The sequence below is a fragment of the Dendropsophus ebraccatus genome, chromosome 15 (assembly GCF_027789765.1).
Source record: "Dendropsophus ebraccatus isolate aDenEbr1 chromosome 15, aDenEbr1.pat, whole genome shotgun sequence".
Classification (NCBI taxonomy): Eukaryota; Metazoa; Chordata; class Amphibia; order Anura; family Hylidae; genus Dendropsophus; species Dendropsophus ebraccatus.
Window position 1 is genome coordinate 64,976,679 of NC_091468.1, and position 25,880 is coordinate 65,002,558.

At 45.3% G+C, this 25,880-nt stretch overlaps 1 protein-coding gene and 1 non-coding gene across 3 annotated transcripts in view; both read left to right on the forward strand.

The window, feature by feature from the left end:
* WDR27 (WD repeat domain 27) overlaps nucleotides 1-25,880 on the forward strand; it is a 162,912-nt gene that overhangs the window by 75,453 nt on the left and 61,579 nt on the right. For both annotated transcript variants that reach the window (XM_069954502.1, XM_069954501.1), the window contains exons 23-24: nucleotides 5,149-5,251; nucleotides 15,266-15,364. In XM_069954502.1, coding sequence (XP_069810603.1) covers nucleotides 5,149-5,251; nucleotides 15,266-15,364 — 202 coding nt within the window. The remainder of the gene's footprint in view (nucleotides 1-5,148; nucleotides 5,252-15,265; nucleotides 15,365-25,880) is intronic.
* Nucleotides 19,228-19,418, forward strand: LOC138774620 (U2 spliceosomal RNA). Its single transcript, XR_011360345.1, has one exon. It is a non-coding gene; the product is annotated as a U2 spliceosomal RNA (small nuclear RNA).

Sequence of the window (25,880 nt, forward strand, 5' to 3'; positions counted from 1 at the left end):
GGGTGGGGAGGAAGGACAGAGAGGGTGTGCCAGCCTAATGCATATACAAATGTAAGCCCCGGCCGTTAGACACAGCGCTGTAGGATTAAAAGTTGTTTTTATGACAATAACTGCATCCCCTGCTGAACGGACCCCAGGACAGATCTTGGATTAAAAGCAGCTATCTGATCTGGTATAAGTGGTTTGGGGGGGTCAGATTGTGGGTACAGAGTCACTTTAAGGTCCATGGGAAATAAATATATATATATATGTATATATATATATATATATATATATATATATATATATATATATATATATATATATATTTTACAATATGTGCAGACATGTTTGTTTGTTTTTCCATAGACTTAAATGCAGCACTTTATTAGATTAAAAATACAGTGTGTGAACATAGCCGCAATTTTCTTTACAAACTGGCCACATGTCCCCTTTAAAAAAAAAGTTTTAAAACTTTCCATGCTGTGTCCTTTCTCTCTTTTACGTGACCTTCCCTTTTAAGAAGATTTCAATGCGCACAGCGAGTTTTCTAAAAATATCGTAACTACATTTTTCTGGTAAACTACAAAAATAATTTATAATCTTGATCATTTATAAAATATAGGCTGCTCAAAAACACCTATGTGGGAAGTTTTACCATGTTTACTTGTTGAAATATGTGGTTAAAATCAAATACTTCTAATGTTCACTTTTCTTTTGGAAGTCATCGTTTCATATATTGCGGCTGCAGTTTGTTTTGATGAAGTAATATGGTTTTAAGCTTCTGAGGTTATGTGGTTTGAGAATGCCTCGGATATATCACAGTACGCCGCTCCTTTTTCCACAAACAGTGCCTCTCTTGTCTTTGTCTGTGTTTGATTTTCCACTTCAGTCCCATTTTCTTGAATAGTCCCCGTTCTGGATGCGGCTTATATAAAGAAAAAATGGAGCTGTTTTAAAGGGGTATTCACGTCATATAAACTTTTGTTAGGTGATGAGAAATGGGAGAAAAAAAGCAATTTTGCAAATGCATTGCATTGGCAAAATGGCTTTGTTTTTAAAGCGGTTATCCAGCATTAGAAAGACATGGCCGCTTTCTTCCAGAGACGACATCACTCTTGTCTCCAGTTCAGGTGTGGTTTGCAATTAAGCTCCAGTTATAAAACCTGAGACCAAACTGGAGACAAGTGGCCATGTTTAGGTTTGGTCCTTTTCTCCTGCAGGCATGTTGACAGTGCTTGCCTAGGATCCCGACCACCGCATCGGGCATCGATGGGACTCGAGTTGTACGTACCATGTAAAAATGTTTTTACTACTTTTATTTCTCCCTCGGACATCTCACATGTCTCCAGGGCTTGGATTGTCCCTGGAGGTAAGTGCAGGGGCGGATTAACTTTACCATAGGCCCCGGGCTGTTCACCAAGCCTGGGCCCCCCCACCTCCCTTTATTTATGGCAGCACTAGCCTGGCGTTCATAGTACAGGGCAGATAATGTCATGATGTCCTGATTTGCAAAAAAACTGTGATTTTTGCAAATCATGGTGGAAGTGTAGCCAGGAGACAGTACACCACTGAAAGTATAAGTCTTTTTGGGTGGTCATGGGCCCCCCAGGAGTTTAGGGCCCCAGGCTGCCGCCCGAAACGCCCCTATTATAATCCACTACTGGGTAAGTGTAATGTTGGAGGTAGCATTTGATTACCGGTGGCTGAGGAAGTTGGATGCAGCCCTAGGTAGTCCTGGAAAACATGGATACAGTCATAGGCTATGTTCACACAGGGTAAGTTCCGTGGGAATCACGGCTGTTATTACAGTAGTTGTGATTCCCACGAACCTTACGCACTGCTGCCTTCTGAGGGAATCCCGGCTGGAGTGTATACACATAGTATACACTCAGACCGAGATCCCTGGCAGCGCTGTAGAAAACTGACAGGTTGGTTTTCTGCAGCCGCTATTCAGTGAATATCGGCCGCAGAAAACCCTGTCAGTGCACACTATGGAGCGAGCGGCTGCGGCCACACGCTCTATAGTGTGCAGTGGGGAGCTCTGATGCGGGCGCGCATGGATGCGCCTGCATTAGAACTCTGCATTGCTAAAGATCATCCAGCTAGTACTGCAGTACCAGCTGGGATGATCTTTTCTGAGACTGGCCATTCAGTGACCCGGCCAGGTCACACAACGGTTGGTCTCTTAAGTAGTGTGAACATGGCCATAGGCTGTATCCAGGACTCCCTAGGGATGCATCCAACTTTGTCAGCCACTGATTTTCAAATGCTGACTGATGGGACTGGAGCCTGCTCAGGTAGCACTCATCTCTAGCTGCTATGATCAGTGTGTACTGGCTCTTATTTTACACACTTGTATATTACTGGGCCACATTCTGTATTAAAGACACGTGAAAACTGAGCATTTATATTCTACATTGTTTGCTTGTATTGTAAGTCATCGCTTTCCAGATTTAGAGCTGTCGGTGGCTTCCACTGACCACTAATAGTTTTCATCCAATACTAAGTTGACCAAAATTCCAGATTAAAAATGAGTATGGAACTTTGCACATAGTTTAATGCTAACCTAGTTTTGGGGATATGTCCACTTACAAAGTATCATTTATTAACCATAATGGGATAGAGTGGTTGGGGGTGTCTGTGGTACTTTCATTAAGAATATGCATATTTATATATGTCAGTAAGTTTTCTTTCCATCTGGTATTGGATCTATTTATTGATCACTTCTATACTAGGTGAGTCATGTCTGACTTGCAGACCACATTCTTCTAGATACGTTCCTCCGCGCCTACATTATGTCTGACTTATAATTTTTGCTTCATTCCGCAGTCTGTCTGTATCACTTACTCCACTGAGTCTTAATATGAGGTGGTCGCTGTTTAGGTCCTGCATGACGTGGAAATGTATTATTACTAGTATGTCCCAGGAAAATCTTTTCTGTTGACTAAGTTCTGCCATTAGCAGAGATCCAGGAAACTAAATCCTTATGTGGAAAGATTTTTTTCCTTCTGGTTCCTGTAAAAGTTTTCCACAAAGATTAGTGTTCCAGTAGAAGACAGATAGAGCAATCCCACCATTGCTGTCCTCAGTTTTCTCATTTTTTCTTTGTGTGCTTTTAATAAAGCAATGAGATATGTGATAAGCCTATGCCTTTTCCATGGGCCAATTTTCAGGCCCATGCATTCAATAATTGGCTCGTGTAAAAGTAACAGCGGTAAGCCCAAGAACGGGTCCAAATATCTGCTGATCGTCTGTTTAGAACCTGCTTAAAAAAGCATCTTTACCAGCTGTGTAAACAGCAGCCGATACCGATAAAGGGGTCTGGGATATGTATATATATGTGCTGTCAATTTCCAGATCACAAGCAGCAGTGTATACTTACCATGAGCGCTGCTTGTGATCCAGTCCTCCAACCACTGGCTGTATCTTCAATAAGCAACCTCCTCTAGAATGATTGACATCGGGAGGAGGCAGCGTCTGAAGACTTGAGAAGCCAGATGCTGGACCACAAGCAGCATGGTAAGTATACACTGCAGGAAACTGACAGCACAAATAGATACATATCCCAGAACCCAATATATCCATATCTGGGCTGTCAGTTTCCAGGGCTTCACAAACAAAACAGTGATCGTTCATGCAGCCTGGGCGCTTGATTTCTTGTGGTGTGTAAAAGGCACTGGAAACGAGCGCCAATCTCAATGATGTTGGTTGTTTGCAGCTCCTGTGGCTTACAAATCCCTTCATCTTCACAACATACAAACATATTATAATAAAGTGGTATGTTATAATAAAGCTACCTACTTATTAGCTGGGCCTTCTTGTGGTGCCTTATGGCATAATGGTGTTTGGAATTTGGGACAAACCTTCCTCAGTGGCAATGTTCCCCAGCGATGAATAGATCCCAATGAGGCTTAAGACCAGCTACATAAAGACAATATTTATTTTTGAGGTGCTATATTACACTGTTTCCAGTACCGTTATAAAGACAGATCAGCCATAACAATAAAACTACTGTCAGATTAGGAAAATAACAATGCTGTGACCATGGTACCTGTCAAGTGGATGGAATATACCTTACAGCAAGTGGGCATCTATGAAAGGGATCCCTCTTTTGACAACTATGGAAGAGATCTGGCTAGGACTTTGTACTCCCCTGCTGTTACCAAGGACTAAGGCAAAGGAGAAGAACTATAAAATACTTTCCAGATGGTATAACTATTACTGATGTTCACCGCGTGTACCCTAATTCCTTAAAGCATTGGTGGAGATTCCATGGGGAAGAAGACAGGGCTCTTCATATATCACATATTTCTAAATGGCTAGTGAAGCTTAGGGATATAATGAGGATACATGATCTCATTGCTGGGGAACATGTCCGTTACATGTCCGTACATACATTCCACTCACCCCTTCTCCTCCCCCACTGTGATTGTTCTCCGAGGGTGGAGGTTTATATACATCTATTTACATTGGGCATTTGGTCCTTATAATTTTCTTATCCTACATTCCTTCATTGCTAAAAAACGAGACATCTTGTCAACAGAAAAATGTTTATTGTAAGACTTTTTTGCAATCTGTTTTTTTTTTGTCCATTTTTTTTCATAATGGAAGTCAATGGAAGAACGGATCAAAACAGATGCACACAATGCAATCCGTTTTTTTCATCCGTATTTTGCAGAAAACGGATGAAAAAAAGGGAATGCATTGTGTGCATCCGTTTTGATCCGTTTTTCCCTCGGCTTCCATTATAAAAAAAAACAGATCCGTTTTTTTAACGTACACAAAAACATAGTCAACCTTATTTTTCTGTCCGTTAAAAAAACGGATCCGTTTTGATCCATTCTTTTTATAATGAAAGTCAATGGAAAAACAAACCAAAACGGATGCACACAATGCAATCCATTTTTTTTCATCCGTTTATTTAAAAGAACGGATGGAAAAAATGGATTGCAAAAACGTAGTGTGAACGTAGCTAACAGCTATGCAGCCATGTCTACAGCTTTTAGCAGGAAATAGAGCTGAAAGAGTCACTTTAGTCAAATATTTTTTCCAGTACTGTTCTTATGCTCCCTGTTTGAAATAATAGCTGCACCTATGTGAGGATAGAAAATGTTTAATTATTGTGTATAAATAGAAATATATAATGGGTATAATTGTTTTCTATAGGTGCGTTCGTCGCTATGAAGGTCATTTAAATCGCTATCAGCCATGCGGTGTTGCAGTGAGTCCTTGTGGGAGGTTTATTGCATGTGGATCTGAAGACAGATGTGTAAGTAATTTTGTCACTGCATGTTCTCAGTTTTAGCGGTTGCGAAGGTCTTTTCTAGAAGTGCACAGAAGTGACCTTAAAGGGACACTGACACGTCATGGAGGGGCGGGGCCAACGGTGGTGCTGTTGCTGTGAAGCCCCGCCCACTAGGCACAATCTGCAGTTGATAAAAGATGATTTTTAATTTGAACAAGCACCATGACGTATAATATAAAATAAGGTGTGAAAACTGCTAAATTTACCTTTTACACCTGTGTAGAGAAGTCAGGATGCAAAAAGGGGGGACAGTGTCACTTTAAAGGACAACTCTGGTGGGTATTAAAAAAAACAAAACAAAACAAAGGCAGACGCTGTTACTATATCACCGTCCCTCCTGGGTCAGTCTCAGTTTAAATTTCCTGCTGATCGCGGGTCCCCAGAGCTCCCGTCAGTGGCGTCTTCTTCCCGGTACTTCCTCCTTCTTCGACCGGCAGCATTAGATGACTGACAGCTTGCTCAGCCAATCGGAGCTCAGTAAGCTCTCATTCGTCTGCTGATGTTTCACAGCGGTGTCGGTGCTAATTAAAGCACATTACAAAGTTATATAACTTATTATGTGTTTTAATTACTGGATAAAAAAATCACCAGGGTTGTCCTTTAACCCTTTCACGATCTGGGATCATTGATGCCTCAATGCCCAGGTCGTGATTAGACATCAGCTTATGGAATCATAATGATCCCATAGCTGATGTCCCCCTAGCTCTGTCGCCTCTCCGATGTCCCCTGTCGCTGTCATAATCATGTGACAGCGACAGGGGAGAAAGGGGAGAAGGCAGAGCGCATGGCCGTGCGCCCGATGCTCGTCCTGCCGTCCCTCCTGTCCCCCGCCGGCCTCCGTACATAGAAACTGAAAGACTGAGGCTTCCGGTTTCTATGACTACCATCGGGGCTCTGCGATCAGTTCGCAGAGCCCCGATGGACACCGGAGGGACAATTCTCCCTCAGTAGAGAGAGAGTTGTCTCTCCGGAGCCCTATAGATACTGCGGTCTTGCTGAGAGCTGCGCTCCGGTGCTGAGAGTTCCAGCAGGCCCCTGGCTATCACTGATAGCCGGGACCCGCCGGGGATGGCACAGGCGTAGCTCTAACGCCTGTGTCATCCTGTGCAGTAAATTCACGTCGCTGCAGCACCAGGCATAGGCTGCAGCGACGTGAATTTACTGTGCAGTGGCGGGAAGGGGTTAATTTACACTGGAAAATACTTTGGAGGCAAATTATCATTCCTGCACCTGGTGTACGTCAGCAAAAAAGGAGGAGTTTTTACTCACCGTAAACTCTCTTTCTCTTAGTCTTCATTGGGGGACACAGATACCGTGGGTATAGGCTGCTGCCACTAGGAGGCTGACACTAAGAAAAAACAAAACAAGTCGGCCCCTCCCAGCAGGCTATACCCGCCCACTGGCACTGAGCTAATTCAGTAGTGAAAAAGCAGTAGGAGGAGCCGAAATAAACATAAAGGAAAAAACAGTCCACACTCAAAATCTGAAAAACACAGGCCAACAGGCAACCTAAATCAGACAACAGAGGGTGGGTGCTGTGTCCCCCAATGAAGACTACGAGAAAGAGAGTTTACGGTGAGTAAAAACTCCTCCTTTCTCGTGCGTCTTATTGGGGGACACAGATACCGTGGGACGTCCAAAAGCAGTCCCTTGGGTGGGAAAAGACAGAGTGGAGCTAAGAAGAGGAAGAAGCCACTGCTGCCTGCAAGACCATGCGGCCCAGACTCGCATCGGCCGATGCAAACGTGTCCACACGGTAAAACCTGGAAAAGGTGTGCAGCGAGGACCACGTGGCGGCCTTGCAGATTTGAAGAGCTGAGGCCCCATGACGGATGGCCCAGGAAGCCCCAACCGAACGAGTCGAGTGAGCTGCAATCCGGAACGGGGGCGACTTACCCTTACTCTGGTAAGCCTGAGCGATGGCGGAGCGGACCCAGCGGGCCAGGGTCGCCTTAGACGCTGCTGACCCCTTTCGAGGACCCTCAGGGATGACGAAGAGTGAGTCCGAGTGCCGAAGAGACTTTGTCCTGGAGAGATAGATGCGCAGGGCGCGAACCACATCCAGCTTGTGGAGCGCGCGCTCCCTTGGATGAGAGGGGGCCGGGCAGAAAGAGGGAAGAACAATATCTTCGTTGAGGTGGAAAGGTGAAACCACCTTGGGCTGGAAGGAAGCCACGGGCCTAAGCACCGCCTTGTCCTGGTGCAACACCAGCAGGGGAGGACGGCAAGAAAGGGCTGCCAGCTCCGAAATCCTCCGGACAGACGTAACCGCCACCAGGAAAACCACCTTAAAGGACAAAATGGCCAAAGGCACCTCCCGGAGGGGCTCAAACGGAGGAGACTGCAGAGCATCCAGGACGAGGTTCAGATCCCACGGGGGAACTGGGTGCCGATAAGGAGGTGCAATGCGCGCCACTCCCTGGAGAAAAGTCCTGACTTGGGGAACTGACGCCAATGGTCTTTGGAAAAAAACTGAAAGGGCAGAAACCTGGCCCTTAAGAGAGCTCAGAGCTAAGCCTGCGTCCAGGCCTGCCTGGAGGAAGGCCAGGAGCCGCGCCAGAGAAAAAGGAAGTGGAGGCGCAGAACAGTCCTCACAGTGACGGAGGAAGGCCCTCCAACAACGATAATAAATCTTTGCCGATGCAGGCTTCCGGGCCCTGATCATGGTCCTAATGACCGCATCAGAGAAACCGCGTGATTTCAGAATCCAGGTTTCAACAGCCACGCCGTCAAACGTAGCGTGGCTAAACTCGGGTGGCAGAGTGGACCTTGAGTGAGAAGATCCGGCCGGTCTGGTAGACGCCAGGGGACGTCGGCGGCGAGGTTCACGAGATCCGTGTACCAGGCGCGCCGTGGCCAGTCCGGGGCCACGAGGATTACCGGACGTCCTTCCGACTTTATTTTGCTCACCACCCGCGGCAGAAGCGGGAGAGGAGGAAAGATATAAGGGAGGCTGAACCGACGCCAGGGAATCACCAAGGCGTCCGAGGCCAGAGCCAGAGGGTCCCGCGTCCGGCAGACGAACTTCGGCAGTCTGTGGTTGAAGCGAGACGCCATCAGATCCACATCCGGTGTCCCCCACCTGCGACAGATCTGGGAGAACACCTCGGGATGCAGGGTCCATTCCCCTGGATCCACCCGTGCACGACTCAGATAGTCGGCCATCCAATTGTCCACACCCGGAATGTGAACAGCGGACAAGGCAAGCACGGTTTCCTCCGCCCAGGAGAGGATCAGCGCCACTTCCATCATGGCGGCCTTGCTGCGGGTCCCGCCCTGATGATTCACATAAGCCACAGCTGTGGCGTTGTCTGTCTGCACCCGAACGGGGAGACCGTGGAGCTTTGTCTGCCAGTGCAGAAGGGAGAGACGAATCGCCCGCAGCTCGAGGATGTTGATGGGGAGGCAAGCTTCCTTGGACGACCAGGTTCCCTGAACCGTCAGATCGTTCCAAACCCCTCCCCAGCCCCGCAGGCTGGCATCGGTGGTCACAATCTGCCAATGCACGGGAAGGAAGGAGCGACCCAGAGAGAGGCTCGGAGACCGCAACCACCACTGAAGGTCTTGGCGGAGGCGAGCCGGTAGTTTCACCCTCCGATCTAGAGAGGGGAGAGACCTGTCCCACCGTGACAGCAGGAAGAGCTGCAGGGGGCGGGAATGAAACTGGGCAAAAGGGATCGCCTCCATAGACGCCACCATCTTCCCCAGAACCCTCATACAGGAACGTATGGACACAGGGCGGTGGCTGCAAAGAGTTCTGATGTTGACCTGAAGGGACTGCAACTTGTCCTCCGGAAGGAAAACGCGGGCCTGTATTGAATCCAAACGCATTCCCAGAAAAACGATGGACTGGGCAGGGACCAGGGAGGACTTGGAACGGTTGATCAGCCAACCGAAGCGAGAGAGCGTATCCAGGGTGATATGGAGGCTCTCTAAATTCTGTTCCCTGGATGGGGCTTTGACGAGTATGTCGTCCAAGTAAGGGGTTACTGAGACACCTCGAGCCCGAAGAAGAGCCATGACAGCCGCCATGGTCTTTGTGAAAACCCGCGGAGCCGAAACCAGGCCGAACGGGAGAGCCACGAACTGATAATGCTCTTCCCCTACTGCAAAACGCAGGAAACGTTGATGAGGAGGATAAATCGGCACGTGAAGATACGCGTCCTGAATATCCACCGAAGAAAGAAACTCGCCTGGCTCCAGAGATGCGATCACAGAACGCAGGGACTCCATCCGGAAGTGAGATAGTCGGACGTGACGATTCAGACGCTTGAGGTCTAGAATCGGACGTACCGAACCGTCCTTCTTCGGAACCACGAATAGGTTCGAATAGAACCCGCGGAACCGTTGAAGAGGAGGGACGCGGACAATCACTCCCTTCGAGAGGAGCGAAGGGATGGCCTGGAAAAAACCGGCCGCCAGGGCAGGGGACCTGGGGGGACGAGAAAGGAAAAAACGATCGCGGGGAACGGAAACGAACTCGATCTTGTAACCCTGTGAGATCAGTTCTCGCACCCAGGCGTCCTGAACATGAGCAAGCCAGACCTCCTGGAACAACAGGAGGCGGCCGCCCACCTGAGGAGATCCGGGTGGGGGAAAACCTTCAGGAGGAGGAGGGCTTGGAGGTGCCAGGCTTAAAGGGGGGGCGGGAGGCGGCAGATCGCGCCTGCCAGGAAGAACGGTTTTTGGAGAAACCGGACCCTTTGTTCTGAGGAGCCGCAGTCTTCCCGGAGCGAGTCGACAGAAGCGACCGAAAGGAACGAAAGGAGCCAGGTTTGCGGCGGGAATCCTGACGCTTGGGGCGCTGCTGGGGAAGATTGGTACTCTTCCCCCCTGTGGCATCAGAAATAATGTCATCCAGGCGTTTCCCAAAGAGACGAGAGCCCGCAAAGGGAAGACTGGTGAGAGACCGCTTGGAAGCGTTGTCAGCCCGCCACTCACGAAGCCACAAGGACCGGCGAATAGCTACAATATTGGCCGACGCAAAAGCCGAACAGGCTGCAGCGTCCAGAGAAGCCGAGCAGAGGTACTGAGCCGCGTCCTGAATCTGTTGGGCGAGGTCGGCCAAGTCCTCGGCCGATACGCCAGAGGTAATGCCGTCCCTCAGTTGCTTAGCCCACACTGAAATGGACTTAGACACCCAAGTGGAAGCAAGAGTGGGAAGGAGAGATGAGCCAGAGGCCTCAAAAGCTGACTTAGCTAAGGACTCGGTGCGTCTGTCAGTGGAATCCTTAAGAGACGACGCATTGTCCAGCGGAAGAGTCGTGACCTTGGTCAACCGAGAGATCGGGGGATCCACAGAAGGTGGACCTGACCAGCGAGACACGAGGTCCTCGGGGAAAGGATAAAGGACCGACAAGTGTTTAGGCTTTGAGAAACGCTTGTCTGGGGTCTTCCAAAATTTGGAAAACAGGTCATCAAATTCCTTGTGACTGGGGAAAGTGCTGCGGACACGGTGGCCGCTTTTATGGAAAAACACCTCATCAGCAGGCGAGGGGTCTGGAGAATCCTTCAACTGGAAGGTATCGCGGACTGCGGCCACCAGGCTGTCCACGGTGGAAGCCGCGGGAGAAACATCCTCAGGATCAGAGTTGGAAGCCGACCCTGAATCCGACAGATCTCCAGGCGAATGGGATCGCCTGTTAGGGGAGATATGAGTAGGGGCCAAACTAGTTCCAGGGGAGCCAGAGGAAGAGCGAGAAGAGGCACGGCGAGGACGCTTGTGGGAGCGGCTCCTGCCGGGCCGTACGCCACTGGCTGCCGGGCGGGATTGGGCAGGCGCTGAAGAAGAAGCAGACAGGCGATCAAGGGCGGCCGCCACAGACTGAGACAACTGAGCCATCTGCGACACTGACTGGCAGAGAGAGCGCGCCCAGGCCGGGGCAGACTCCTCAGACTCCGGTGGGGGGTCCTGAGTAGGGGACATAGACGAACAGGACTGCATGGAACAAGCAGCGCAGATAGGCTGAGAGTGGCCAGAAGCAGATTTAGTGTTACAAGACGTACAGAAATAGTAGGTAACAGAGGAAGGAGGAGGATGCTGGCGGCGTGTGGATTCAGATCTTGAGTCAGACATAATGAAAAACTAGATATATATATACATATATTAGTAAGAAAAAACACAGCCAGCTAGTGTATTCCTACAGGCAGATAACTGTTGGAGCAGAGAAGAAAGCAAAAAACCTGTAGAATGACAGAATACACACAATGAGAAAACTCAGAAAAGACAGAAAAAAAAAAAAAAAAACATGGCATAAAATCCCATAGAGACCCTACCAGGCATCAATCTGTGGAAAGAGGCAGAGGTCCGGGCAGGGCACAGGACGGCTGCTGACAGAAGAAGACTGGCCAGGGAAGAACAGGCTGGGGGTTGTAGTCCCACGGACTGAGGACTCCTGAGGACCGTGGAGCTGCGCAGTCTGCCGCACCGACCGGGCTGAACAGGAGACCGCGTCACGAACGAAGTGACGCGTCACGTGCGGAGTGACGTCAGACGTCGGCCCGCGCGGGAGAAAGACCGCGCGCGGGAAATTCAAAAAAGACCAGAGAAGAAGAAGCGGCGCGCGCGGGAAGAAGAGGCCGCGAGGACCGGAAGTCACGGCCGGACCCGGAAGTCGCGGTCCATGTGAGAGAGAGAGAAGAAGGGGGGCCCCGCAACCGGCACCTAAAGCGGCCACCCAGTTCCCGACCCCCCCGCATGCGGTGACGGCAGGAGGACCGGAACGCAGCGGGGAAGGGAAAAGGTGCAGGGAACGGAGCTGGAGGTGCCTGGGAAGGGCGGACGGGGACTTGGGCTCTCTACCCCCCCGGAGGTAGCCCGACCGCGGGAGGGAACCGGGGGACCCCAGAGGGAGACGACGCATTGTCCGAGAGGAGAGAGCAGGGGAGCTGTTACTTACCCCTGAAGCTGACTGACCTGTCTCCTTGATCTTCTGCCGGCACTATGCCGCGCTGCCGCGCGCAACTTTGGGAGGCTGGGCGGGCAGGGGCTGGCGGAGCAAGTCCGCATAAAGGAACAAGCAGACAGCAGGGCTAGTCTGTGTCCTGGGCGCTGTGTCCGGCCGGTGGCAACCTAGGGTAAACAGCCCCTTTCCAGTTAGGGTCTGTGCCCTGGTTGCATAAGGGGGGGGATCAGGGCGAGTCTTTAGTGACCCACCGTGCCCCAGACCTGTAAGAAGAAAAAGATTAAACATCTCAAAAAAACGTAAGCAGAAACTGGTCTGGAGTAACCAGACCTGCGTCTGCCTCCTACTGACACTAAGCTAAACTGAATTAGCTCAGTGCCAGTGGGCGGGTATAGCCTGCTGGGAGGGGCCGACTTGTTTTGTTTTTTCTTAGTGTCAGCCTCCTAGTGGCAGCAGCCTATACCCACGGTATCTGTGTCCCCCAATAAGACGCACGAGAAAGGGAATTTTTTTGGTGCAAAAGTGTGAGAATTCTTGGCAGTGAATGCCCTGCTTGTCTGATGGGCGGGCAGGGGGTGTGGCAAGTTGATGAGGGGCGGGGCCTCTCCTGTGCCTGATTTACCGTGTGCCTGCGAGAAGGTGTAGAGGTGTCGATGACAGCCTCAAATTTAAGAGACACACTCCCCAATCTGGTGTGAGACATTGAGGAGGGGGTATAGATTTAGGTAAGACCGGCAAACACATACAGATAAGTAAAAAACTAGTTACAATATCTGCTAGAGACAGTACAGGTATGATATCTATGGAGTTGTCCTTGTATACCAGGCCCTTCTGTTCTTCTTATACTACCAGCCTGACCCTGGCCTCCCAATGTTTGTATATTTAAAATGTTCATTACACCGTGTTCTGTAGTAAAATGATCCATTGAGTCTAAATGAAAGGGTTGATAAAACTACAAAGGATTTACTGGCAATAGTGATTTATAACTTATGACATACGAGAGAGATGCAGAATGAGCATTAGACGCTCAGGCCGAGGCAAGTCCATGGAATAGTTGGATAAAAAATATTTGACCTCGATTCGGTCTTTAAAGGAGATGAGAAGACGACAGCATATTCCTGAGTGAAAGGGATTTGGTTCTGTTTTTATAGTAATGTCTACAGCACAGAGTGGTATTCTAAGTATGGAGGTGATTGGACGTGAATGTCAGCAAATCAAGAAAAGAAATTTGTAATTTCAGTCAAGTATAACCTGATGAGTAAAGGCCCTATTCCACAGAGCGATTATCAGCCGTATTCGGACAACACTCGTCCCGTGGAAAAGAGGGCAACGATCAGCTGACATTGTTCATTTGATAGCAGCGATCTGCTGCCGTCGCTCCATGGAATAGGAGTGGAAGCAGACTGACACTATCCTCTATGGGCTGCCCAGACGATCAGCGATCACCCGGGCAGCCCTCCTGCAGCTCCCTGCGTCCCCCCCCCCCCCCCCCAGCTCTCATCCGCTTGCTGCTGCCAAGCGTAATAGCGGCGGCAGCGACCAGGGAACGAGGAGCAAACAAGCCAAGGTCATTGATGCATGGATGTCCAAGTCACAATGAAGCAATGTTCCTCCCCACCGCCTTAAAGCCATAAACTCTTTTTATTTTTCCACCTGCAGGGCTGGTTGGGGTGTCATTTTTGTGCCACGATCTCTATTTTTTATTGGTATCATATTGGTGTAAAAGAAAAATTGTTGCAATTCTTGTATTTTTTTTTGTAGTCTTGTATTTTGTGGTTTACTCCAGACTGTCATTGCAAGCGATCGGGTGCTTATCCTGTCACTGAGTTCCTGAAACGCTGTGATCACTATAGATCGCAGCGTTTAAGGGGTTAATGACAGGCAGCTCCATGACCCTGGCTGCCTGTCATTATCTCCATCATCATGACTCTACTGTGTGCTGGACCGTTCGCATTAAAAGCCCCTTCAGTTCACGGCACGTATATATACATTCCTACTGCACAGGGCACGTGCAATAGGAACATATGTATAAATATGGCTGATATGAAGGGGTTAAAGGAGAAGTCCAGCCAAAATGATAAATACACTGCAGGCAGGGGGTTGAAGGAACATAATAAAGAATCAACACTTACCGGTCCCCCTGCAGTGCTACATCACCACTCTTGGACCCCCCACCTGCAGATCAGGATCAGATCAGGTTCAGGAAAGCCTGCGTAGCCAGTTGCTGACTGGGACAGGACACTGCTGCAGTCACTGACTGGCTGAGTGGGCCCTTCCAACATCAGAACCCGGGAGAAACTGGAGCCCAGTGGTGATCAGTGAGCCTGTGATCAGCACTGCACAGGGATGGGTAAGTATTGATTCTTTATTATGTTCCCGCACCCTCCTATCTGCACCTTATTTATCGTTTTGGCCAGACTTCTGATCTGTCTGTTTCCACAAATACTTGTGTTAGAGGAGAAGAGTTGGTGACTCCTCTTCTTTTCTGTAAATTTTATTAGAAATTGGATGTAGAAAAGGATGAAATATAGATAGTACATTGGGTGTACACAGAGCCATAGAAATGAGAATTACAATTACAATACGAATCTTACAATCCATTTCCAGGTAGATACATATTTTTCTATACCTCCAGCGTACCATCTGGGGGGTGGGGGGGCTAGGGTATAGAGAGGAAGGAGAGGGGGGGGGCTAGGGTATAGAGAGGAAGGAGAGGGGGGGGGCTAGGGTATAGAGAGGAAGGAGAGGGGGGGGGGCTAGGGTATAGAGAGGAAGGAGAGGGTGGGGCTAGGGTATAGAGAGGAAGGAGATGGGGGGGGGGGCTAGGGTTTAGAGAGGAAGGAGAGGGTGGGGGTATTTGGGAGGGGATGGAGATGGGGGTCAGGAAAAGGATTAACATAAGTAAACAACTAAATTTTCATTGGTCGTATAAAATGAGACAATGTTGGCCACAATAATATATAGAAGATACATTTTCATTCCCTGACAAATCCTCTTCAATCAACCTTGCTGACAGAACTGTTTGCACCATGCTTAGAGATTTTATGTCTTGTGCATTCATATTTCATTTCAGGCATACATCTATGAAACACGTTCCAGCACATACCTGCACAAGCTACCAGAACATTCCGAATCTGTCATCAATGTAGCGTTCAGTCCATCTTCTCCTCAGGTATGTCATAACCAATGTTCTATTAGATATATTCAAATAATCACATAAAAATACACTTCAGCAAAACTATGTCTTGTCTCCTATTTTTATAAATGATCTATAAGTTATTAAGTTCTTTTTAGGATAAGATGTAACAGAATGGTAAAATGCCTTTGACTTTTGTGTACATGGTCAGGTAGTAAGTGCTGTAAGAACAATGTTCTGCATGAATAGTTTGCATTTTCCTACAATTTACATGGTAAAGTATATGTCGGTTAGGCTCATTTCACATGGTTATCTTAGAACCTACAGTAGTGTGCAGGTAATGTGTGTGATTATACATTGTGACATGCTCCATATGATAAATAAACATTTTTTAAATATAGGATCTTGTTTGCAGTCTTAGGCCATGCTCACACGTTGTAAGAGAATGGCTGTTCCGTGACCTGGCCGGTGTCTGCAAAGATCATCCTGTCCGGTACTGCAGTACCAGCCAGATGATCTTTATGGCTGCAGAGTTCTGATGCGGGTCCATCCGTGCGCGCCCCCATCAGAACTCCCCACAGCATACGATAGAGCGAGCGGCCGGAGCCACTCGCTTCACAGTGTGCACTGACATGGTTTTCTACGGCCACCATTCAATGAATAGCGGCCACAGAAAACTAACATGTCATTTGTTTTCGGCGCCACTAGGGATCCCGGCCGGAGCGTATACTATGTGTATACACTCCGTCCGGGATCCCATAGAAGGAAAGGTAACGTATATTTTCGTAATAATCACATTTACGCATCGTATATTTTCGTAAATCCACATCCGTACAACGTTGTACAACAGCCGTGATTATTACGAAAATATACGTGCCTTTGCTGCCTATGGGATCCCGGCCGGAGCGTATACACGTAGTATATGCTCCAGCCGGGATCCCTAGTGGTGTCACAAACAACTGACATGTCAGTTTTCTGCAGGCGCTATTCAGTGAATAGTGGCCGCAAAAACCCTGTCAGTTCACACAATAGAGCGAGCAGCTCGGTCCGCTCGTTCTATTGTGTGCTGTGGGGAGTTCTGATGGGGGCACGCACTGATGCGCCCGCATCAGAACTCTGCGGCCTGAAATAGGATGATCTTTTCAGAGACCGGCCGTTCCGTCTCTTATAGCATGTGAACATAGCCTTAAAGGGCATGTATCAACTGAATTTTTTTTTTACTTATTAGAGTCAGATACTAAAACTTACTCTTTTATTCTAATCTGTTTCTATATTTTTACTGTATTTTTATTTTTTATTTTTATTTCACTGTCCATCTTACCTGAGCTGTTTTTAACAGCATTTAGTGACATGCTTTACAGCAGGCCTCATAGATATAGATGACAATAGACAGACTCCGTCCCCTTGAGATGAATGTGAGACATTACTGAGCGCGCTCTGTGACCTGTGAAGAGGTCATTCCACAGACCCAAAACTAAAAAATCTTTCTGCTGGAGCTGCTTCTATTGCCCCGCGCCCTCTCTGAGGCTGCTTACCCTAAATTACTGCATGCAGATATTGCAGCTGTTTATTTTTCACTCTGCTCATAATAAAAAGAAGTAGAAATAGGAGAAAATTCAAGACATAATATTGTTAGTGCAGTAGAGTTACATTTGCCAGTAGCCAGTTTTAATCAAAAGGTGGGACTGCTCGTCAAAATATGCAACTGACCTCGTAAATGTAGTTGGATAAGCAATGGGCAGATTAGAGATAGATCAGAGATGGGCAGAACTGGAGCGTGCTTGAGTCTGATCATTCGGCATTTGATTACGGGTGGCTGAAGAAGTTAGATGCAGCCCTAGGGAGTCCTGGAAAACATGGATACAGCCATAGGCCATAGTCTGTATCCAGGACTCACTAGATCTGCTTCCAGGTTCTTCAACCACCAGTTATCAGATGCTAAATGATTAGACTCAAGCACGCTCCAGTTCTGCCCTTCTCTAAAGGTCACAGAATGCTGATATTTGAAAGAAGGTTTAGTTTTTAATAAGTTTAAAGGTAGCTTCAGGCACACCGTATTGCAGCAGATTTGATCTAAATAACTGAACACAGCATCAAATCAGCTGCGGATCCTGTACGTGTGAATGGACCCTAAGTATATACTCAAAAAAAGAAAATACAGACTTTCATGACTGCTAAAAAAAAAAACATGTTAAAAAAATAAAAATGTTATGGCAAGGATTTAGAAAAATAAAAGTGCAAAAATGAAAACTGCAAAAATAAATACATGTGTGTGGTCAGCGCCCAGTCTATGTATAGGTGCTTCTTGTACAATAGATGTTGAGCACAAAGGCAGCGCCGCTGGATGCCGGGGTGTTGACAAGAGAAAAGACCAGATTCCTTCAGCTCTCTTTAAAATTCATACATTTTATTGTAGCAAATCTTTAAAATAACCTACACGTTTTGAACCAAACTGGTTCTTATTCATGGTATCTGAGTCTGGGTAAATAGAGCATATGCATTCAACATAGTCACCATAAAGCAAATGAGCTCTTATGAGACATCTCTGAGGGAAAAGTGTACAGGCGACGCAGATGCTGACCGCTACAGAGTTGCCTGCACGCCTGCTATATTGACCCAGACACCATGAATAAGAGCCAGTTTAGTTCGAAACACGTCAGATATTTCAAAGATTTGCTACAATAAAATGTATTAATTATAAAAGAGAGCTGAAGGTATCTGGTCTTTGCATAAAACTGCAGCTCCAGTGTTGTCCGCACCATAGCGCACCCCGTATACTGTGGGCTTTGGTTGTCATGAACTGTTGGCTGGCTACAGAATAGTCTATTTCCTAATACAGTAGTTGTATTGGCTTCAGACTCGAGCTTCCCCTAAATTACAATAGAAATACTTGTGGTTTAATATGATGGGATAATGGTTTCGATTATCATTCCACATAAAATATTCCTGCACACCACAGGTGATGTCAGTGTTACAGGCCAGCTCTCCTTATATAACAGGGGGTCTTAAAAATAGCAGCTAAAACGGATGATAATAGCAGACAGACTTAAAGGGGAAATACAACATAGGTGTCACTTTTACAAACTACATTTCTTATTCATTTTCCAGACTTATGTGCAGTTTATTCATGTCTAATGATCTAAGACTATACAGAATGTTCATTTGTCCAAGTGGAAGGGATCATGCAATCGCTAAATAATATTGTAGGGCTTTTTTTTTCTTCAGAAGCTTTAAAGGGGTAGTTGACCCCCAAAAAATTTTTCTTTTTCTTTCAAATCAACTGGTGCCAGAAAGTGCCAGAGATTTGTAATGTACTTCTATTAAAAAGTCTCTAGTCTTCCAGTACTTATCAGCTACTGTATGACCTGCAGAAAGTGATATTCTTTCCACTCTGGAGATCAGGAGAGGTTTTCTATGTGGATTTGCTATTACTCTGAACAGTTCCTTACATGGACAGAGGTGGCAGCAGAGAGCGCTATGTCAGACTAGAGAGACTACGCCACGTCCTGCAGGACATACAGCAGCTGATAAGTACTGGAAGACTGGAGATATTTTAATAGCAGTAAGTTACAAATCTCTGGCACTTTCTGACACCAGTTGATCTAAAAGAATTTTTTGGGGAAACTAACCCTTTAACCTTATAAAGGACAGTGGATTTTGGCCTTAGCGCTTTTAATTTTACATGCTCTTAAGGGGATTTTTTGCACCACAATCTCTAGTTTTTAATAGTATCATATTTGGTAATTAAAAAAAAATGTTTAAGTATTTTTTCTGATAGATAATATGACAACAAAAATCAACCATCCTGGTCTTTGTCCTTTTGTTACACTGTTTAGTATATAATATAATATTATACAGTGGTACCTTGGTTTAAGAGTAACTTGGTTTAAGAGCATTGCTTTGCTTCTCGGCCTTTTGGCTAAGATCAAGTGTAGTATCTGTTCTTATCAGTTTAATATCTGATACATCCCCTATCTGGTGACCATATATTAAATGGATTTTTAGAACAGGGAGATAAAAAAAGAGCTTGTCCTGTCCTCTCCAGGCATTGACCTGATATTGCAGTGCTTCCTGGTTCAGTGCACAAAAAAACAAACAAACAAAAAACCGAAGTCTCCCTCACCTTCCAAATCATAGCAGATCCACTTCAGGCTGGGGCTTGCATCAGGGGACAGGACTGTGGAGGTAATCTCTTCATAGCTGTAACCCCTCTCTCCCCGGACAGAGAGTGCTGCATGTATGTGCCCACATCTGCCCTGCTCATTTCTTCATGCTCCCTGCAGTCTCTGTCAGTCCTGATTGCTTCATGCTGAACACACCCCTTCCCCCTTGCTGTCATGTGACCACACAGACCTCTGACAGCAGCCCTGCTTCTCTATTCTAGCCTGTTGTACTACGCTACTACTGCATTATGGGCAGGGCCGGCGTCAGCACCCGGCTAAGTAGGGCAAATGCCGGGGCCCCCAGCTCCTCTAGGGGCCCACTCCCGTTTGTTACTACATTTTTTTTGTTAGTAAAAAAGAAAAAAAAGTGTAGTAACAAAGGGGACTGGGCCCCTAGAGGCCGCATGTGACAGTTAGGGGCCCGCCGATCCATACTGGGGCCCCCGAGCACCTGTCTTCCATCACAAATCTTCCCTACAGCCGAGTAGGAAAGAGGACCTGTGAGTCTGAAGGACCTTTGATGATGTCACGGGTCATGTGATCGGACACATGACCTGAGGGCAGCAGGTAGGCTCTGCAAACTAAGTGTCCTGTATGTGCTGGTTCTTCTACTTGTTTTGTGTATAGAGGTCCTGCTGTAATATATCTATATCTATTACAGCAGGATATATATATATATTACAGCAGGACCTCTATACACAAAACAGATAGATAGATAGATACAGATATCTAGTTATCTCCTATCTATCTATCTATCTATCTATCTATCTCCTATCTATCTATCTATCTATCTATCTCCTATCTATCTATCTATCTATCTATCTATCTATCTATCTATCTCCTATCTATCTATCTATCTCCTATCTATCTATCTATCTCCTATCTATCTATCTCCTATCTATCTATCTATCTATCTATCTATCTATCTATCTATCTATCTATCTATCTCCTATCTATCTCCTATCTATCTCCTATCTATCTATCTATCTAATCTATCTATCTATCTCCTATCTATCTATCTATCTATCTAATCTATCTATCTATCTCCTATCTATCTATCTATCTATCTATCTATCTATCTATCTATCTATCTATCTATCTATCTATCTCCTATCTCCTATCTATCCATCTCCTATCTATCTATCTATCTATCTCCTATCTATCTATCTATCTATCTATTTCCTATCTATCTATCTATCTATCTCCTATCTATCTATCTATCTATCTATCTATCTCCTATCTCCTATCTATCCATCTCCTATCTATCTATCTATCTATCTATCTATCTATCTATCTATCTATCTATCTATCTATCTATCTCCTATCTATCTATCTATCTATCTATCTATATCCTATCTATCTATCTCCTATCTATCTCCTATCTATCTCCTATCTATCTCCTATCTATCTATCTATCTATCTATCTATCTATCTATCTATCTATCTATCTATCTCCTATCTATCTCCTATCTATCTATCTCCTATCTATCTATCTATCTATCTATCTATCTATCTATCTATCTATCTATCTATCTATCTATCTATCTCCTATCTATCTATCTATCTATCTCCTATCTATCTATCTATCTATCTATCTATCTATCTATCTATCTATCTATCTATCTATCTATCTATCTATCTATTTCCCTATCTCCTATCTATCATATGAACATGGTGAGACCTCTAGTTCTCCTATATTCAGGCCCTGCAGTGATATACAGTGTGTGTGTGTGTGTATATATATATATATATATATATATATATATATATATATACACACACACACACTGTATATCACTGCAGGGCCTGAATATAGGAGAACTAGAGGTCTCACCATGTTCATATTATAAATAAATATATATATATATATATATATATATATATATATATATATATATATAATGCTGGTGCTGCTAGTTCTCTAGTATACAGCTCCTGCTCTGTGTGTGTGTATGTATATACACACACACACACACACACAGAAGGAGCTGTATACTAGAGAACTAGCAGCACCAGCATGATATATATATATATAATCCTGTGACTGGGTCTGACTCCTCCAGAGTCCTGACTACTGCAGAGATCAGGAGATACAGGAGGAGAAAGATATGCAGCAGCCGCATGTTTCTTCTGCTGCAAATCTTTCCTCGCCTGTCTCTCCATGATTTGCTCCTCAAAAGGGGCCCGCCGAGGCTCTGTCGCCCAAGGGCCCACAAAAAGCTGGAGCCGGCCCTGATTATGGGGATCTGCAGCTCCATCCTGTATCTACAAACTGCTGCTGTGTTATCAGGGTTATACAGTTACTATACATTATATACCACATGCTGATTGCTATACTGTACAGTAACTTATATATCACATATCCGCTGCTGTGTTATCAGGGTTATACAGTTACTATACATTATATACCACATGCTGATTGCTATACTGTACAGTAACATATATCACATCCAGCTGCTGTGTTATCAGGGTTATACAGTTACTATACATTATACACCACATGCTGCCATATACTGTACAGTAACTTATATATCACATATCCAGCTGCTGTGTTATGAGGGTTATACAGTTACTATACATTATATACCACATGCTGATTGCTATACTGTACAGTAACTTATATATCACATATTCTGCTGTTTCTCATTGTTTGTTTCATCTGTTCTACATGTTATTCAGAATATAAAATCATTATTTTTAGGGTGAGGAACCAATTGCCTGCATTTCAGTGATTTCTTATGGAAACATTTGCTTTGGTTTAAGAGTGGATTTGGATTACAAGCACGGTGGCGGAACAAATTATGCTCGTAATCCAAGGCACCACTGTATATTAAAAGATAGGACAATTAAGCATGCCACAATAGTAAATATGGATTTATTTATTTTTACATATTTTATTTCTAAACTAGTTAAGGTAGTTGATTTTAACTTTTATTGAGGGAGGTGAAGTTGTCATATTTTTGAAAATAGTTTTACTTATTTTTTTTTTATAGCTCCCCTAGGGGACTGTTGAAAGTAATTATTAGATTGCTTTCACTGGTCAATCCTATACCATTGCATAGCCTTGATCAGTATTAACTGCTTGTAAGTGCTCATGGGCAGGGCCCTCTATCCCTATTTTCCAGCTTTAAAACGCTTTAAAAATAAATAATAATAGAAAATAATCTGCAGTCTTTTCATAGAGTCTGTTTAAGGCAGACTTTATTAGAAGATCGGAGATCAGACTGCACAGAAATTAGCATGAGACCTCCGACAGTCAAAGAAAAACAGTCCGAGCGCCCACAGTCACATTGCTCCTGTCACTGACACTTAAATGCTGCGATCAACCGCATTTAAGGGGTAAATGACAGGTGGCAGCACTACTGCCCATCATTGACTGTTAGGACCCAGCTGCTGATAGCAGCCAGTCCTTATACTCTATGAAGTGAGCCCTAATGGTGTACCAGTACGTCATAGATCATTAAGGTGTAAAGGCTATGGATAACTTTGATAAGCGTTTTATTTATTCCTGCTTTGAACTTTTGATGCACAAAATAATTAATTTGTTAAAAAAAATGTATAGTTAATTAACATTGTCATGCAGCTGTTAGGGGGTTAAATATGGGTGATCACATGACCCAGTTAGAGGGATGAAGCTGCGTTGGAACTAAACAAATAGTACTGTGGGACTTATGACTGGTACAAGTACATGATATGGGGAAAAAACTTCAAAACACCTGAAGTGTTTTTTTTAAAGCGAATGTACCACTTCGTTCTGTACCTGATGGGCGCCACCGCACAGATTCTAATAGCTCCGTCCATTTTTTTTTAAACGCCACCCGGTTCCTGTGATTTGCGCTGTTTTATATGTATGAAAATTAGGTCACTTGGTGCACTAGAGGCGGGCCCAGCAACTTCATAATTAATTCCGTCCTGGCTCTTCCTCAGCGTGTCAGCCAGGAGAGGAGATATCAGTGCACAGAGCCCGACTCCAGTACACCTAGTTACCTAATTTGCATAGATAGAAAATAGCACAGATCACAGGAACTTTGTGGCATTTTGAAAAATGGATGGCACCATCAGAATCTGTGTGGAGGCGGTGCAGGCCTAGGGCATAGACACTCTAGGCCACGCCAATTTGACACAGGGCTGCAAGTTTAAAAGTTGTTTTTTAGGACAATAACTACATCCCCTCCTGAACGGACCCCAGGACAGATCTTGGATTAAAAGCAGCTATCTGATGGTACAAGCGGTTTGGGGGGTCAGATTGTGGGCACAGAGTCCCTTTATTGGTTACAGCCAAGTTATACATCTTAGGTCTTTCACTCCTGTGTGGCTTTAAAAAGAACCATTCATGTCGAACATTGGGGAACATTTATCAAGAGGCGCCCCTGCTGTATGCCACGGAGAAGAGGGGTAGGTGTAGAGCAGGCCAGCTGTACTAAGACGTAAGCCTCTTAGTAAATCCAGCCGGGGGAAGGGGGCGGGGCTTTTCCTAAGGCAGGTGCACCAGTACGTCAGTCTTAGTGAATGTCCCCCATCGTGTTTGATTTGACAGCGGCGTATGATTGGGGAGTTGAGCAGATTGATCTGTAGTTTTGTGGGAAAAGATTCTGTATAGTTTGTATTTTATATCTAGTGTAAAATCCTTTGTTTAAATTACTGGCACTGAGTGTGGATGAAGCAGAGCAGTGTATGTAGAGCTAAGGTTACTGCAGTTCATATACAGCTGTTCTGGTGCACAGATTAATGCTTAATTGTTTTTTCCATTTACTGACGCTTTGCTGGATTTGGACCGGCAAAATCTGTAGTGGGTTACCATACAATACGAAGCTCTAACACATTCCACCCTCTGCCATGTACAAGGAGCAAGATACATTGTAAATCTGCAGCATAATTTACCAAGGTACACCATGGATGTGCCACTACATGCGCAGCACTAAGGGAGATACCAGCAACAAAATAGGCAAAATCCCTAATTTGCCATTTCCTTTTGCATAAAATATGTTATTATAAACTTCTGCTCACATAAAATTAGGATTGAAAACACATTTTCAAGATGTTCACAATAGGACATATTTTCCTTCCACTTGAAAGAATGTTAAAAACAAATTAACTTTTGATTGAATTACGCAGGCCAAAATGATTTTCATTACCAAGCAACCCAAACCATAGAGAGGTAAGGTTCAGATTCTGTCGCACTTTGCTGTCTTTTCCTTTAGGCTTTTTGGCATTCTAATATACATATACTATGCAGTAACAAAAAGGTTATATAGGAAGAGTGAGAGCATGGGGTCAAGAGTCACAAAGTGTAAAAAGTCAAAAAACCTCAAAAGTTTTCACCGTTTTAAACTTAATTTAAAGGAAAATAAGATTAAGTTTCTGTTTGAAATGCATTAAAATGGCACTTTCTTATTTCCATTGATAGGAGTAAAAATCGAATTAAGTTTGCGTAACAGATCTTAATTATTGGCGTGCGGTTACTGAGCATCATGTAAAGTCTCAGAAACTATAAAAAAAGTGTTGAAATCCAAACAGTGTCTGAACATTCACAACTGAAGTTGCTGCACAGTTTGTTCTCCACTGTAGGAGTTGGATGCATAACAGTATGCAGGAAGCTCTCCAGCTCCCCTTAGTGGCAGCTGTTGGTAGGCAGCGTATTGAGGGGAATTTATCAAGACCAAATACAAGGACACCAGTGTAGCATAAAGCTACATTTATTAAACCCCACAAGTCTCTTAGTAAATCTGGTGACTCTGAGGCAGTCACAAACATCAACACCAGCTCTGGTGGACCCAATGCTTGTATGCATTATCTGTAGAGATAAGCAAATCTTGAGCACACTCTGGTTTGGACAAACTGAATTTGAATACTGGTGGCTGAAGTTAGATGCAGCCAAAAGACTGCCTAGAAACATGGAGACAGCCATAGGATATGTTTATGTTTTCCAGGACTCCCTAAGGCCGCAACCAACTTCTTCAGTCAACGATAATCAAATGCAGAATGTTTGGGTTCAGATGAAACAGAGCATTCTCAGGATTCGCTAATTATGTGGACAGCCGGAACAGCAGGGAAGGGAGGGGTTAGACACTGTAAGTGTACCCTGGCAGCAATAATAACTGGACATGAGAAAATCTGGCTCTATTTTAGAAAGGGGTTCTCCTACTGAGGCCTAGATGCCAAGTCTGATATTGAATTGTGAATCTTTTGTTGTAGCCCAGCCCAGAAGTGCTACCCCGCATGCAAGGCAAGATTATTATTAAAGGAGAAGTCTGGCGAAAATTTTTATTAAAGTATTTTATTGCCCCCCAAAAGTTATACAAATCCCCAATACACAGTTATTAAGGGAAATGCACATAAAGTTTTTTCTCTGCACTTACTACTGCATCAAGGCTTCACTTCGTGATGTC